We start from the raw sequence: 16598 nt of genomic DNA, 5'->3' as shown, positions 1-16598 counted from the left end.
CCCAATGAAGGAAAAAACCCACAACAAACAAGCAAATAAATAAACCAAAAAGGCCCTTACATTTTCAAGGAATTAAGGATAAGGAAAATAACCTAAAAGTTTCTTGGGGACAGGGAAACGGGACACCAAACAGCAAACTAGAACCTACAAGCGAAGTGAAGCCGTAACCATTGAGAGTTGAGTCTTTCTCAACCTACTATTCTGTAACCAGTCCGTCTGAAGGTTGAACAAAGACACTGTAAGGTATCAAACGTCTCAAAAATTTTACCTCTCACCTTTTGGAAGAGATACTCCACCCACACAAGGAAGTAAAGCAAGAAAGAGGGAACATGGGAGACGTGTTTCACAGGCACTTCTACAGAAAGGAGCGACAGGGAGGTTTCACGGGGGTGAGAGGAAGGCTCCAGGGGCTGGGTTGCAGCACCCCCAGAAAGTCCAGGCTGGAGCTGGAACGTGAAAGACTCTCATATGGTCCTACACTATATTATATACTACGTACTGTATTCAGAGAATTAAGAGGCTATCGGACCAGCTTGGTAAGCCTTGGCAGTGACAGGTACAGACAGAAAACTAAGGAAATAAAAATAAAGCGATTATCCCAAGAAGAGCAGAAGGTCATGTGAGAAAACAACAGCAATTGCATCGTCGCGTATTACTTGGACAGTCAGGGAGCAAAATCCTTACACACCGAATAGTGATTTGGCCCCAAACCACTCAAATGTAATAGGGAGATATGGTGGAGGAAGGAGGGAGATAATAAACCCTTTTCTACAACACCTGAAGTGAACAGAGACTACTACTGAGGAGGCAAAAGCAAGCAGTGTAAGTAGATGGTATGAAGGGTTCAAGAACTGACAAATCTGAGTGGGCACACAGAGGAGCTGAAGGGAGGGCGGTGGAGGCAGGGAGCCAAGGTTTCTGTCAGCCTTCTAGCAATTCTTTTACACTTACCAGAAAATCCACACGCATTTATCATTTGGATTTTGTAGTAAGTAGATCCACTGTATTAAAAATGAATCAAAATAAAACAGCAACAAAAAACAGCAGCTACCCAGGACATGATGAAACAGGCACTCTCCTAGTCTCATTTACCTTTGGGAGTGATTTTACAACAAAAAAACCGGGGATAAATTTCAGTATCTACACAAAAAAAATTAAATATTTTCGTAAAATATTTTATTCATACAAATGCAAAGAATAATGAACACCTACGTAAGTACATCTAAGAAATGCAACAGCACTGTCTCTGTGAAACTCCCCTGTGCCTCTCCCCTAACTGTACCTTTTCCTCCATCAAAGAGTCTAAATGTACATTCACTTTCATTCAGCAATCCCACCGCTTGAAATTTATCATACAGACAGACTTGCAAGAGAACACCAGCCTGCATAAAAAGTCTCGAAATAATACAAAATGTTCATTGAGAGACTACGTAAATTGGGGGCGCTTGGGTGGCTCAGTCAGTTAAGCATCCAACTCTTGGTTTGGCTCAGGTCATGGTCTCACGGTTCCTGAGTTCAAGCCCCAACCTAGGCTCCACAATGACAGCACAGAGCCTGCCTGGGATTGTCTCTCTTTCCGTCTCTCTCTGCCCTTCACGTGCTCACACACTCTTCCTCAAAAATAAAGAAATAAAAAAAAAGGGAGAGAGAGACTACATAAACTGAGGCACCTGGTTCAGTTGGTGGACCATCTAACTCTTGATCGCAGGGTCGTGAGGTCAAGCCCCATGTTCGGTGTAGAGATTAATTAAAAATAAAATCTTTTTTAAAACAGGAAAGACTATAAATAAATTATGGAATAGCCAACTGATAATACACGAAGCTGTTTTTTCTTGATTTGAATTCTTACAGTGTACTTTTTATTTATACTTTTATTTAAATGAATAAATTTAAAATCATTCATACAGATCACATTAAGAAAATTTTTTACAAGCAATTTTTTTTTTTTTTTTTTTTTTTTACAAAATAAGGTGACACTATATATAGTATACAGTTATTTTAAAAACAATATACATTAGGGGCACCTGGGTGGCTTGGTTGGTTTCGGCTCAGGTCATGATCTCACAGTTCACGGGATGGAGCCTTGTATGGGGCTCTGTGATAATACCGAAGAACCTGCTTGGGATTCTCTCTCTCTCTGCCCCTTCCATGCTCACATTCTCTCCTTCTCTCTCAAAATAAATAAACTTTAAAATCTATATATAGATATATACATGAGACAGCTTTCCACTGAAGTGTATGTACACTGAACTCCTTCTGCAGAGGATTCCACTATGTGGACTGTGGTAGCCAGAATGAGGATTCCCTGTCCCCCAGCCCGAAGATGTTCATGCACACCCTAAAACCCAGCAACTGTGGATACCTTACTTTCCTTGGTATAGGGAACTTTGCTGGTGTGATTAAGGGTGTGGATCTTGAGATGGGGGAATTACCCTGGATTATCAGCATGGGCCCATCTAATCCCAAGAGTCCTTAAAAGCAGAGAACCTCTGAGAGATAAGGCAGGAGGAGGAGGAAAGGAGTCCAGGATCCAAAGAATGCAGCTGACCACTGGAAGGTGGGAAGAGCACGAGCTGACAGCCAGCAAAGACACAGGGATCTTGATCCTACAACTGGCAAGGAACTAAACTCTGCCAAATCCAAATAAGAAAGGAAATGGATCTTTCCCTAGAGCCTACAGACAGAACTACAGACCTGCTGACAGCCTGATTTTAGCTTGACGGCACGTGTGTTGCACTTCCCACCTTCTTGGAAACGGTAACAATAGTTTGTGTCGTTTTCAGCTGCCAAATTTGCAGTCGTTTGTTACAGCAGCCATAGAATACAAGCACATGGATGTATCATAATTTCTTACTGCTGGACATGTGAATTCATTCTGATTTTTCATTGTTGCAGATAATGCTGTAAGAATAACTACATCCACATCTTTGTGTGCTTATCTATTTCTTTTCTTTTTTTTTTTTTAATTTGAGAGAGAGAGAGAGAGAGAGCACTCGTGCAAGCAGGGGAGGAGGAAAGAGAAAGAATCTTAAGCAGGCTCCACACTGAGCAAAGAGCTCAACGTGGGGCTTGATCCCACGACCCTGGGATCACGACCTGAGCGGAATACACAAGTCGGACATTCAACTGGCTGAGCCACCCAGGTGTCCCATTCAGGATAAATCGCTAAAACTGAAATTGCTAGTTTAAACATTATACATTTTGATAGATGTCAAATTGTCCTCCAAAAAGATGGGCTAATCTGTACCCACATCAACACTGAATGTGATGCCTATGTCTCCACAGTATTACTCATCTATAAAATTTCATAAAGGGGTAATTTTAATTTCAAATAAATACATCCATGAAAGTTCACCTCTTTATCCTTTTATTCAGCTTCCCTAATATTCCAGGAGTTACGAATAGATTTTCATGAATGAACACACAGAAATTTATGTAAGAATATAAAACTGCTTTAGAGGCCAAATTAATCTCTTAAAATGGAACCAAAGAGCCTGTTTTAAGAGGCCAAAACTTCAAAAAAAAAACCTGTCCACTTCAAAAAACCAAAAATGTACACCTCACTCCAGATTTCCTCAACTATCCATTATTGATACAGTATAGACAGATTTATCAATCCTGTTCTGAAGCGGTTTCAATCCCAAACATTCAAAACAATTACTAAGAGCTCAATTTTGAGTAGTAAATTACAAATGATACATGGCTCTTGCTTTCTGGGAATTTATAACATAGCAGGAAATACATTTATAAAATATTACAAGGTGGTAAGTTCTATGGCGGACATACTCAGCGTCCTAGAGACACCCGGCCAGACCTAGATGTGTGTGTAAATACATGTGAACTAGGGGTGCAGGAGGCAGGGAACAGTCTGGAAAGGTTTCCTAGGAAATGAAATCTCCACTAAATTACATAGAAACTACCAAGACAAAAGCATGGAGAGATTTTTAGTGGTTTGGCCTTGCTGGACCATAAAACATAAAGCAGAAAGGATTATAAGGGCAAAGTGCCTGGAAAGGAGAATGGCTTAACCCATTAAGTAATGAGAAGTCTGTGGTAAGAGTATGAGGCAAAGGAATGAGGTGGTCAACTCTGCACGGTAGACCAACGGTTCTGGAAGCAGGAAGAAGAGATAAGGAGGACAGCCTGAAATAAGGCAGTGGCACTGAGAACAGAGAGGAGACACAATGGATACAATCATTTAAGAGATCAATCCATTCTTTCGATACTTATTGAGCACCTACTATGTGCCAGGCAGTAAGGGGATGATACGAAAGAAAGCTGCCGATGATCCGTAACACTCTAGAGAACCTAAAGCGTATCAGAAGCTTTTGTTTGCCCTATATTGGCTAAAATCTTCAAGGACTGCCTTACTTCTTACTCGGGAATAAATCTGTTTTACCCTACCTACTCATGTTACAGAATTTGATCCCATCCTTTCCCGGCCTTTATGTTTCCTCTCTTTACCAGGGCCTTTCCAGTTTGTTTAGTTTCTACATAATACTTCCTACCGCCAGTTGTCATTTATTTGGTTACTAACAGTGCCTCAGCCCCCCCGCCCCCCCACAATCTAACCTTCTAATGCCAAGACGTTAATTAGGAAAGAAGGCAAGAAGACCACATTCCCCTCACAGCAGCAAAATAGGGTCCCATTTTTTTATACTCCCCTCATTTTCTCCAACAAGCTACGTGAGTAAAGCCCAGTCTAGGACACAGGGCATGGGCCTTAAAGGCGGAATGTCTGGCCACAGACCCCGGTTCAACTCAGTAGCAGTGTGACTGTCAGCAAATTCCTTCACCTTGCCATGACTTGGTTTCTTCATCTGCTAAATGAGAGGAGTAGTATCTACTCCTCGGTTATTGGAGGAGACATGAGTATAGGACTGTAGGAGTTAAAATAAGGGAAGTGCTTAACATGGTATCTCTCACATAACAAATACTCAGTAAACGTAAGCTACCGTGACCCCTTGTAGATCGATGTCAGCAGGTGCTCTATCGCTTTAGAGCACAACTCACCATGCAGTTTGTCACAGTCTCTTGCACTGCAGTCTTACCTTGGCACCGGCCAATTCCTTCATCATAAAGAGAGAATCATCAGCTCGTTCGTCGTCATCGTCATCATAATTTGGGGAGGGAGCTCCCTCGGCTCCTTGCCTCAGCAGGCTGCCACTTCCTCTAGGGTCAAACGGATCTACCACAATGGGCTCAGTACCTTTAATTTCACATCGGCAGAAAGGACAGCCCTGGCCTTCTGATTCCTGCGGAGGAAACAGGGGATGGTAACAGACACGTCTCAAAGTACTGACAAGATCTGTCCACTGGGAAATGCATTTCCTAGAGACGAAAAAAGAAATCAAAAATTTAAAACCTACCCCACAAGCCAGGTCATCCTTTTTATCTGTAAAGGATACACAATCCCCGATTCTTCAGAGTGATTACACAGCTGGGGAAATGCATGCTTTGGATCCATACCTGCCAGGACGTAAGACAGGACGTGCACATGAGGTGTCCACAGGGCTCGATTTTTACATCCTTATCATTTTCAGCACATATTTTACACAGTTGGAATGTGGAGCCCATCTCACAGTATAATTCATATTGTTCCTTTGATTAAAAAGAAATTAAAGAGATTACTCAGCCCATTCAGATATTTGTTGAACTGTAACCGTACTGTTACTGATTGTAACTGTAAATACTAACAACAGAAAAACTAAAGACTTATTTTCTATACAAATTTTGCTTGTACGAAAGTGGTCAATAGTCTCTCGTTAAAAGAGAAAAAAAGCACTCGGTCTCGGTCCTATTTTAAGTTCTTTAGAGAAACCACACACACATAAATTCACTAATCTAGTCAATGGTTTACAATGTAAATGTTCTGGGATGCCTGGGTGGCTCAAACACCCGCCTTCCACTCAGGTCATGATCTTGAGGTTCGTGGGTTGGAGCCCCACGTTTGGGCGCGGTGCTGACAGTTCGGAGCCTGGAGCCTGTTTCACATTCTGTCTCCCTCTCTCTGCCCCTCCCCCACTTGCCCTCTGTCTCTCTCAAAAATAAACATTAAAAAAATGATGAAAATACATAAATGTAAATGTTTCAATCACTTAATACAATAGAACTGTCAGTTCTGTAAAGTACATACAAAAGCTTGCCTCCAGAGCTATGGTTATACCATACAACAAAATTCACCTGGGTCACTTTGATGTGGTCTTGGGGAGTTGGTTCACACAAGCCTGTCAGGTCAGGATTCTGATTCCGTCCATCTGGAAACAGATAGCTGTAAAAAGAGTAACCAGCCTCGGGGTTTTACTAAAGCTAATTTGTAACTGCTACCAAGACAGACAAATTTTATCTAGCAATTCTCTCATTCTAAAAGGGTAGTTTTGCATAAGTACAAAGATGTATCTTACTAATACTTCAAAAAACATACAGGGGCGCCTGGGTGGCTCAGTAGGTTGAGCATCCGACTCTTGATTTCGGCTCAGGTCATGATCCCAGGGTTGAGGGATCAAGCCCCACACCGGCCTCCACGTTGAGCATGGAGCATGCTTAAGATTCTCTCTCTTTCCCTCTGCCCCTCTCTCCCCCACTTGCACTCTCTCTAAAAACAAACCAAACCAAAACAAAACAAAAACAGAACAGTTCCAAGAAGATATTCCCAAACACTGATAGCTCTTTCTCTAGGCCACAATGCCCCAGGCTCTATCGTCTGAGAGGCTGACAACTTTTTCAGTAAAGGGCCAGACGGTAACTATTTTGGGCTCTGCAAGCCACGTAAGTCTGTCTGTGTCATGTATTCTTCTCTGGTTGTCGTTTTTTAAGTAACACTTGAAAAGGGAAAACCTGTCTTAGGTGCGGGCTGTACCACAACAGCCAGCCTCATAGCTAACAACAGCTACGAGCCATAGTTTGTCAACCCCTATGACTCCTTTTAAATAAAAACAAAAGTCCTACAGAACCTGGCGGTCAAAACAATATAACCTGTTAAGATGCTCCTTGAATCTTAAACTGTAAAAGAACCCTGGAATAAAGTCACTGATGATCAAGTTTCACAACCCCTAAGTTCCTAGACTCCAGCAGATGACAAACAGTAGATACTCACAAGCCTTCCCTGAAGCCGTCAATCAGGGCTTGAAAGAGAGGTTTATTGTGTGGGATTGTCTGGAGAATGTTCCCGTCAGCAGTGACGTACCCAATAGCCCACTGACCCAGACGAGTGCAGCTGAGCCGGAAAATGTAACTGTGAACAGAGAGGAACAGAACCTTTTACATGCTTGTATTCGGGTGGAAGCTGAGACAGAGACAAAAATCAAAAGGACCACTAATAATAGATCCTACGATGACTACAGAGCAAAAGCAAGAAACACATAAGCTCAATTTTTAAGTGGCTTGAAAGCATTTATCAAACCCTAAGATCTGAATCCGTCAATTCCTCTGGTGAACAGACAGCAACCCCAGTAAAGAAACGTGGCCGCTGGGGAACTAACACAAGATCGTGTTTCCTCCTTTCTGGCAAAGGTCACAAGAGAATAAAATATAGGAGGATAAACCTCTTTGCTTCAAGGAACTGACCTTCCAGGTTTGTGAATGAACTTCTGGAGCCGAGCTTTTACTTCATCATACGTCAGGAAAGCCATGTATCCGGGATGAGTTACAGCAAGACTGTTCCAGTTCCTGAGCAAAGAGGACCACGGCTAAGGGAACAAGAGTTCAATCAGACCACTCAGCTCAAGACCTAAAACCAACTTCAGAGCAATGAAAAACAGAAGGAAAACAACCTTGATTCTTAACGATAAATTCTCCATTTACTCTCACAAATTTTGAATTATGTTGTCACTCTGAGGGAAACACGGTTGAGATAAGAGCTTACAAAAACTAAGAAAAAACAAATATACACTTACAGAAAGATTTTTTTCATAAAATGAAATTCAAGACATTCTAACGCAGTTCTACTGACAGGAGTGAGGTTAAATGGCAACAAACAAAAAAATCAGAGAAACAGCAGGACCCACACGTGCAACTAAGAAGTTGCAAACAAAGGCTTATGCAAGTTTGGCTACATGCACATTATCTTTATGGAAAGAAATAAATGAGCTCTTTTGAAGCTCTCAATATTAACAGTCAAGAATTTCAATACAATAGGAGAAAAAGTTGGAAACACATAATGTCCAGCAACAGGAAACTGATTAAATAGATCATATTATACCCATTTTCTGGACGTTCCAAAACCATTAAGACAATGCAAAAGAAGACTACTCACTAACAAAATGAGATAATAAATATGAGGCGAACACAGCAGATCATATAGTTATTTTTACCAATAAATAAATAAATAGAAATACAGGGCAGTGGGGGTTTTTTTGCTTATAATTTCTAGACTAAAAATACTTTTATACAATAAACTTTCAAATGTTACTTTTTTAAAGAGCTCTCTCTTCAGAAAAGTAGCAACAACTAGTTGTTAGTTTTCTGTTTTTAGTATCCTACCTGAAAGAGTCTTGTAAAGATGTCAAATTCAAAAACTGAAATATAATCATTGCAGGTCAGATCAATAGTGGATTTCAGAGCCATGGCCTCGAGCCCAGAACTGATGGGATGCACTTCGTGAAGGGCCTGTCGGAAACTCTTCCAAGGGACTATTGTCCTGGGGGGGGGGGGGGGGTTGGGGAGTGGGAGGGAAGGCACTGAGTGAGACAACAGACAATTCTGGGCATTGCTAAAATAACCAAGGAAAAGAAAGCCACATAAGGTCTTAAAACCAATTTCAATTCTCTTAAAGAAGCTAAGCTATATTTTGGATTGAGAAGAGAAAGGGAGTAAACGATGTTATTTCTTAACTTTCTAATGCGTACATTAGTAACAGAGACATCTTCTTCCACTATTCTCTGGCAGAAGGTCACAAACTAACCCCTTTGTCATCTTTCTTCACACATTTGTTCCATTTAGGGAAGCATGGAAAGAGAGAGGAAATTACTCTTTTTATATAATAAATGCAACCTCTGGCCAGGCCTCAATTAACAGAAAGCTTACGTTTAAACTAAGTTTTTTATTTTTTTAAATATTTATTCATTTTGAGGGGCGCCTGGGTGGCGCAGTCGGTTAAGCGTCCGACTTCAGCCAGGTCACGATCTCGCGGTCCGTGAGTTCGAGCCCCGCGTCGGGCTCTGGGCTGATGGCTCAGAGCCTGGAGCCTGTTTCCGGTTCTGTGTCTCCCTCTCTCTCTGCCCCTCCCCCGTTCATGCTCTGTCTCTCTCTGTCCCAAAAATAAATAAACGTTGAAAAAAAAAATTAAAAAAAAAAAATATTTATTCATTTTGAGAGAGACTGCACACGCATGTGCACGTGCACGAGCGGGAGAAGGGCAGAGAGAGGAGGGGAGAGAATCACAAGCAGGCTCCGAGCTGTCAGGGCAGAGTCCAACATGGGGCTCGATCCCACGAACCGTGAGATCATGACCTGAACCAAAATCCAAGAGTTGGACACTTAACCGACTGAGCCACCTAGGCGCCCCAAAATAACTTTTTCTTTTTTTAATTTTTTTTTAATGTTTATTTATTTTTGAGACAGAGGGAGACAAAGCACGAGTGGGGGAGGGGCACAGAGAGAGGAAGACACAGAATCTGAACAGGCTCCGGGCTCTGAGCTGTAGGCACAGAGCCTGTCGCGGGGCTCAAACTCAAGGACCACGAGATCATGACCTGAGCCAAAGTCAGAAGCTCAACCGACTGAGTCACCCAGGGGCCCCCAAAATAACTTTTTCAAAGCATGAAATACATTCTGAGTTCTTTGAGGAACTCACACTCTCAAGGATGAGACAGGAGGAAATAGGCTGATGGCACAGGAGCAACAGAGTTTGACAGGGATGAGGAATAAATTATTAATATAAGTGATTAAACCCCAGATAAGGCAAGCACCAGATATTACGGGATTTCTATTTCTCAAAATACAAGCTCATTGCCTTTGAAAAGTTTTAAGACATCAAGTGGCATTTTGAACTCTTTTCTAATGTAGTTATTAAGGTAAAAGAAACAAAGTTAAACTTATTCCCATCCTCTTTACCCAGATTTTTAAATCACTAATTATTCTATGTTTTACATTTACACATATTTTGAAAAAGGTGGCATTTAAAAAGAAATTTACATTAGGATCTATATATTCGATGAAAAAGTTTTATTGTTTTCTATCTTTTCATTTCCTTGATCCAAAGTTTCAGAGGACATACAAGAACATTTATATTAATACTTAAGAGCATAAGCTTAATTCATGAATCTGTCTGTCGAATTTAAAACTTCTATACATCAAAAGACAATATAAGGAAAGTGGAAAAACCAGCTACAGATTAAAAGATACTTGTAATGTAAGTAACTAACAGACAATACGTATCTTACAAGAGGAGAAAGAGTAGTAAAAAGGACAAGTCAGGAAGAGGAATAGGCAAGTTAGAGTAAGAATCCTGACTGGTCACACTTGTGAAAAGATGCTCAGTCTCCCATGTCATCAGGACTATAAAGCAAAATATGACACCCAATTCACATCAGCAGTGTTAGCCAGACTGTGGAGCTACTGGAATTTACGTACACTACTCAGAGGGATATAAACTAGTATAACCACTTTGGAAAGCAACTGGGCAATATCTGGCAAAGCAGAGGATGTGAAACCCCCTGATTTGGCTATTTTGCTCCTAGCATGGAACTATGAAGAAGCTCCTGCCTATGAAGGTGAATATAATTTTGTTCACCTCAGCGCTGTTTGTGATAGCAAATAATGTGAAACATATGTCCACTAACAGCAGAACGGATGGGGAGAAAAAGAAATAAATATTCAAACAAAGAGCACGGGTCTCAATTGAATCTGCGAAATTTTCTCCAAAAAGAAAAAAAAGTTAACTATTTACACCAAAGCAGGGAAGCAGATACAGTACGTCCTCCCTTATCTGCAAAGGATACTTTGCAAAAACCCTCAGTGGATGCCTGCAAACGCAGGTAAATACCAAACCCTATATATATTATGTTTCGTCCTATACACACACACCTAAGATAAAGTTTAATTTCTAAATTAGGCACACTGAGAGATTAAGAACAATAACTAATCAAATAGAACTGTAACAATATACTGTAATGGAAGTTATGGAAATATGATCTTTCCCTCTCACAATATCTCACGGTACATACCCTTCTTGTGGTGGGTGATGTGAGATGATAAAATGCCTACGTGATGTGATGAAGGGAGGTGAATCACGTAGGCACTGTGATGTAGTGTTAGGCTACTAGTGACCTTCTGATGAAGTATCAGGAGGATCACCTGCTTCTGGACCACAGTTGACCGCAGGGAACTGAGACCATGGAAAGTAAGACTGCAGATAAGGGGGGGGAGGGAGGAAGCTACTGTACATTCATGTTCGTTATTTTTCTCTATGCTTTCCCATATTATTCCATTCATAAAAAAATAAGTAGGGGCTCAGTCAGAAGACCATATGACTCAGGGTTGTGATTTCGAGCTCCACACTGGGGTTAGAGTTTACTTAAAAAAAGTTGGGGCAGCTGGGTGGTTCAGTTGGTTCAGCATCTGACTCCTGATTTCAGCTCACATTTGTGAGATCACTTGTGACATCAAGCCCTGTGTCGGGCTTCGTGCTGAGCAGGAGGCCTGGTTGGGATTCTTTCTCTCTCCCCCTCTCTGCTCCTCCCCCACTCTTTCTCTCTCTCAAAATAAAATAAACATTAAAAAAAAAAAGGAAAAAAAGTTAAAAATTAGATAAAAAATTTAAAAATACACAAAAGGCCAAAACATATGTTTTAGTTTTTCATAGTTCAAATTATTTGGGCACTTACTTTTCCCCAAAAGCTTTCCTCCAAAATTCTGCAGCGTCTGCTTTCGTAATCCGAAATGTGTCTCCTTGAAAGAGTCCACTTGGAAAGATTCCTTTTAGTTCCGCCAGCATGTGGCTGAAGATCAGTGACAGTTTGGTTAGGTTTCGCCTACAAATGATCAGAAGTGCAATAATTAAACACATAAAGTTATTTTTATTTTAAATTCACTGAAATCAACCTAGTCACGTATGTAATTAATATGAACATGAATATACATTTACGAAAAACCTCTTCCAATATACTTTCTGATCAATATTATTCAGAGATATTATAAAACTAGGAAAGGAGAGAGGAAGGAAATGTGCTGTTGACATATGAAGTACTCTGTGATACTATCTGTGTTCAAAGCAGGGCTTCAGAAACTGTTTTTGCTCTAACATCATATGAAAGATGCAGACAGAACAAAGACTGTGGCACTCACTAGATCCACTCCCATTCCCTCCATTCAAAAGATGTCCTATAGTAAATAGAAAAAATTAACAGGAATATATTTTAAGGCTTTTAATCTAACTCAAGCCAAATACCTCTGAGTATTCACTAATGTGAACGAATCCACATTGTGAAGATGACAGAGGACTCAAATAAAGGTACTTACTTGAACACCTCGACTAATCTCACAAAAGAGAGGAAATGCTAAAAAAGCAAAATAATCAGAATAGCTTTCTATAAGCTATTCTGGATTTTAAAACGAATCATCATATGACTCACACAAATTAAAAAATAAATTACTAATAAATTAATAAATTACAATTCTCAATTTAAATATCTAAGACCTAACAAATACTTTCCACTTAAATCAGACCTTAAAGAGGTTAAGTTTTACCAAAACAACTCCTCATCCTATACCAAAACTAAAGTGCTAAAATCCAAACCATGTAAAAATTCCTAAGTGAATATGCTACTATTCTGCTTTGACAATCAGGGAACTTATTCTAATAACCTGTGTAATCTCTGCTTAATGAATGGAATCATAAAGATGCCACACAGCTTAATGTACTGAGTTATGTAATCACTGTGTTGGGGCACCTGGGTGGCTCATTCGGTTAAGCGTCCAATTCTTGATTTTGGCTCAGGTCATGATCTGAGGGTTGTGGGACTGAGCCGCGCACGTTAAGATTCTCCACCCCCTCTGCTAGCACTCTCTCTCTCTCTAAAATTAAAGAGTCACATGCTCCACCGACTGAGCCAGCCAGGCACTCCTAGGTGTATACTGTAATCAGATTACCTTTCTTATCTTTAATGTGCTGTCACACAGAAAAGATACAGACAGATGCTTTACTGTTAAGCACCAAACCAGCTACCGGCTGCACTACCTTCCCTTTGTCTCAATCATTGGTATTTCTGTATTCAAAAGTCTGTTCTTGTCATGAGTGGCTTATAAAATTTCAAGTCAATTCATAATCAAATTTGATCATCTAAAAATTCTCTTTAATAGAGAGAGACTTTTCTCTTTCTGTTATAATGGAGATCCCATCTTTGTCTTTAATGTACAAAATGCTGCACCAAAGTAAACAAGTCTCTCTGGCCCTGACTCTTGTGCAAAATGCTACTGAAATCTTTCCAGTCAGCTTTTCAACAAATCCGCTCCACTTTCCTGATATGTCTTCTTGCACTTGTAGCAAGTTATTCTCTTTCTAGTTTCCTATTTGTTTTCTGAAAGCACCTACAAAAGTGATAATATATTCCTTGAAGACAGTCTTAAAATAATTCATATGCTAAATAGATCAAGTGTGAGACAGGAATACAAGCACTTCTCCAATCCCTGAGTTCCACCAGCAGTTCTCCTCTTGGCACTCGGAGATCCTTCCATTATGGCTTGCTAGAACTTTTACTATTTTACCAAAGTTGTAACAAAAATCATAAAGATCAAGGCTGTATCACAGAATGGGGTGCCTGATTGGCTCAGCTGGTAAAACATGCGACACTTGATCTTGGGGTCGTGGGTTCCGAGTTTCACATTGGGTATAGAGAGTACTTAAAAATAAAATTTTTAGGGGCGCCTGGGTGGCTCGGGCAGTTAGCATCTGACTCTTGATTTCAACTCTGGTCATGATCTTCCAATTTGTGCGGTTGAGTCCCGCATCAATCCCTCTTGGGATCCTGTTTCTCCCTCCTTCTCTGTCCCTCCCTTACTCTCTCTCTCAAAAATAAATAAACTTTAAAAACTCAAAAAAAAAAAAAAAAGAATATATCACGAATATATCTCAGAAGAATTCTGCAACACAGAACTTGGTAGAAAATGTGCAAAGCACCAATTATTCCCAATGACCTTACTTTCAAATCGTCAGCGGGACACAGTAGACTGAACCTCAATAAACATAGATCACATTCTGCTAAATGTTAATCTTTAAAGAGAAACAAGTGAGAGCCCAGGATTTCCTTAAGTTATGCTAAATTGTTGAGAACTTACTATGTGTAAAGAGCTATGCTGGGGCGCCTGGCTGGCTCAGACAGAAAACATGCGACTCTTGATCTCAGGGTCGTGAGTTTAAGTCCCACACTGCGGGTATAGGTTACTTAAATATTAAAAAAACAAAAAACAAAACAAACTATGCTAAACAGTACAGCAGAGTAATATATGTATAATATGACCAAGAAGATATTATATCACACTCGCAAGGTTTTAACAGCTTTTTCAGGACTCTTATTTCCTCCTGAAAGTATCTTTCTTTGGTTTCTCTCATGCTGTCCTCTCTTGGTTCTCCTACTGGCTTTGTCTTTCTTTGGCTTTTCTTCCTATTCTCTCAACAGAGCTATTTCCCAAGAATATGCTCTCGGCTACTTTCTTTTCTCTCTCCGTGTAATCTCTTGACTCTTCCTTCACAATCAGAAGCTTGAGAAACCACTCTGCAAGCGATTCCCAAATCTTAAAATTTGGTAACTTTCCAACTGCCAACTATACTTCTCCATTCACATGCTAACACCTCAAAGCAACATGTTCAAAATTAAATTAATCTTCCTTCTCAAATCTGTTCTGTCTTCATATTCTCTGTAATGACAACACCATCTTACTTCCCACAAATTCAAAACCTTAGAAGGGCGCCTGGGTGATTCAGTCAGTTAAGCATCCAACTCCGACTTAGGTCATGATCTCACCATGGTTTCATGGGTTCAAGACTCACATCGGGCTCTCCACTCTCAGCACAGAGCCCACTTTGGATCCTCTGTCTCCCTCTCTCTCCGCCCCTTCCCCGCCTGCACGCAGGAGCGCATGTGCGTGCTCTCTCTAAAATAAACATTAAAAAAAATTTTTTTTAATAAAGAGCTTCTGAAATATATATGTAAATATAAAGCTTAGAGTTATCTTGGCTTCTTCCACCTCCCTTATTCTCCATATCTGACCTATTTGTCAATTTGCTGACCACTGTTGTCTTCCTACCTTTAAACTACATGATTTTAATTGAAGTTCGTTGCTACCCTCCCCCACCTACTCCACAATTCAAACTTTAGTCTTCCACACAGATGGCCAACAGACACGTGAAAAGATGTTCAACATCACTCAACATCAGGGCAATGCAAATGAAAACCACAAAGAGATATCGCCTCACACCTGTCAGAATGGCTCCAATCAACACACAAGAAACAACTGTTGGTGAGGATGGGGAGAAAAAGGAACCCTCATGCAGTTGGTAGGAAGTGAACTGCTGTAGCCACTGTGGAAAACCATACGGTGGTACCTTAGAAAGGTAAAAATAGGGACGCCTGGGTGACTCAGTCGGTTGATGTCCGACTTCGGCTCAGGTCATCATCTCCCAGTTGGTGGGTTCGAGCCCCACTTCGGGCTCTGTGCTGACAGCACCGGAGCCTGGAGCCTGCTTCAAATTCTGTGCCTTCCTCTGTCTCTGTCCCTTCCCTGCTCACACTTTGTCTCTCTCTCTCTCAAAAATAAACATTACCAAAAAAATGTGGTTAGGGTGAGGGGGAGGAGGAGGGGAGTGGTCTCTAGTCCTATGATTAGGTCTCAGCCTTTTAAAAAAAAAAAAAAAAAAAGGTAAAAATAGAACGATCCTACAATCCAGTAATTGCACTACTGGGTATTTATCCAAAAATTACAAAAGCACTGGTTCAAAGAGATACATGCACGCCTATGTTTATAGCAGCATAATTTATAATAGCCAAATTATGGAAGCAGCCCAAGTGTCCACTGACTGATGGATAAAGATGTATATACACACACAATGAACTATTACTCTGCTATAAAAAATGAAAGCTTCCCATTTGCAACCACATGCATGGAGCTAGAAAGTATAACACTAAGTGAGATAAGTCAGGCAGAGAAAGACAAATACCATATGATTTCACTCATACATGTAATTTAAGAAACATATGAGTAAAGGAAATAAGACAGGCAAGCCAAGAAACAGACTCTTAACTACAGGGAACTCTGATAGTTAGCAGAGGGGAGGAGGGTGGGAGACGGGTGAAACAGATGATGGGGATTAAGGAGGGCACTTATGATGAGCACAGGGTGATGAATGCAAGTGTAGAATCACTAAACTGTACATCTTAAAACGAATATTACAGGTTTTTTTTTTTTATTTATTTTGAGAGAGACCGAGAGAAAACAAGCGGGGGAGGGGAAGAGAGAGGGAGAATCCGAAGCAGATTCAGCATGGACATAGGGCTCGAACCCATGAAACCGCAAGATCATGACCTGAGCCGAAATCAAAAGTCGGACGCTTAACCAACTGAGCCACCCAGGCACCCCATTATTACACTGTACGTTAACCAACT

At 40.6% G+C, this 16598-nt stretch overlaps 1 protein-coding gene across 1 annotated transcript in view; it reads right to left on the bottom strand.

The window, feature by feature from the left end:
• The window catches only part of CBL (Cbl proto-oncogene), an 85350-nt gene that overhangs the window by 22465 nt on the left and 46287 nt on the right, over positions 1 to 16598 (bottom strand). Inside the window, exons 3-9 of the mRNA XM_047070437.1 lie at positions 11826 to 11972; positions 8482 to 8638; positions 7567 to 7688; positions 7097 to 7234; positions 6184 to 6271; positions 5470 to 5601; positions 5052 to 5255 (exon numbers count right to left, since the gene is read on the bottom strand). Coding sequence (XP_046926393.1) covers positions 5052 to 5255; positions 5470 to 5601; positions 6184 to 6271; positions 7097 to 7234; positions 7567 to 7688; positions 8482 to 8638; positions 11826 to 11972 — 988 coding nt within the window. The remainder of the gene's footprint in view (positions 1 to 5051; positions 5256 to 5469; positions 5602 to 6183; positions 6272 to 7096; positions 7235 to 7566; positions 7689 to 8481; positions 8639 to 11825; positions 11973 to 16598) is intronic.

This window comes from Lynx rufus, unplaced genomic scaffold (genome assembly GCF_022079265.1).
Source record: "Lynx rufus isolate CCGP_SWC_20201006 ecotype Redwood Valley unplaced genomic scaffold, mLynRuf1.p SCAF_9, whole genome shotgun sequence".
NCBI lineage: Eukaryota > Metazoa > Chordata > Mammalia > Carnivora > Felidae > Lynx > Lynx rufus.
This window is presented reverse-complemented; position numbering and strand designations above follow the sequence as displayed.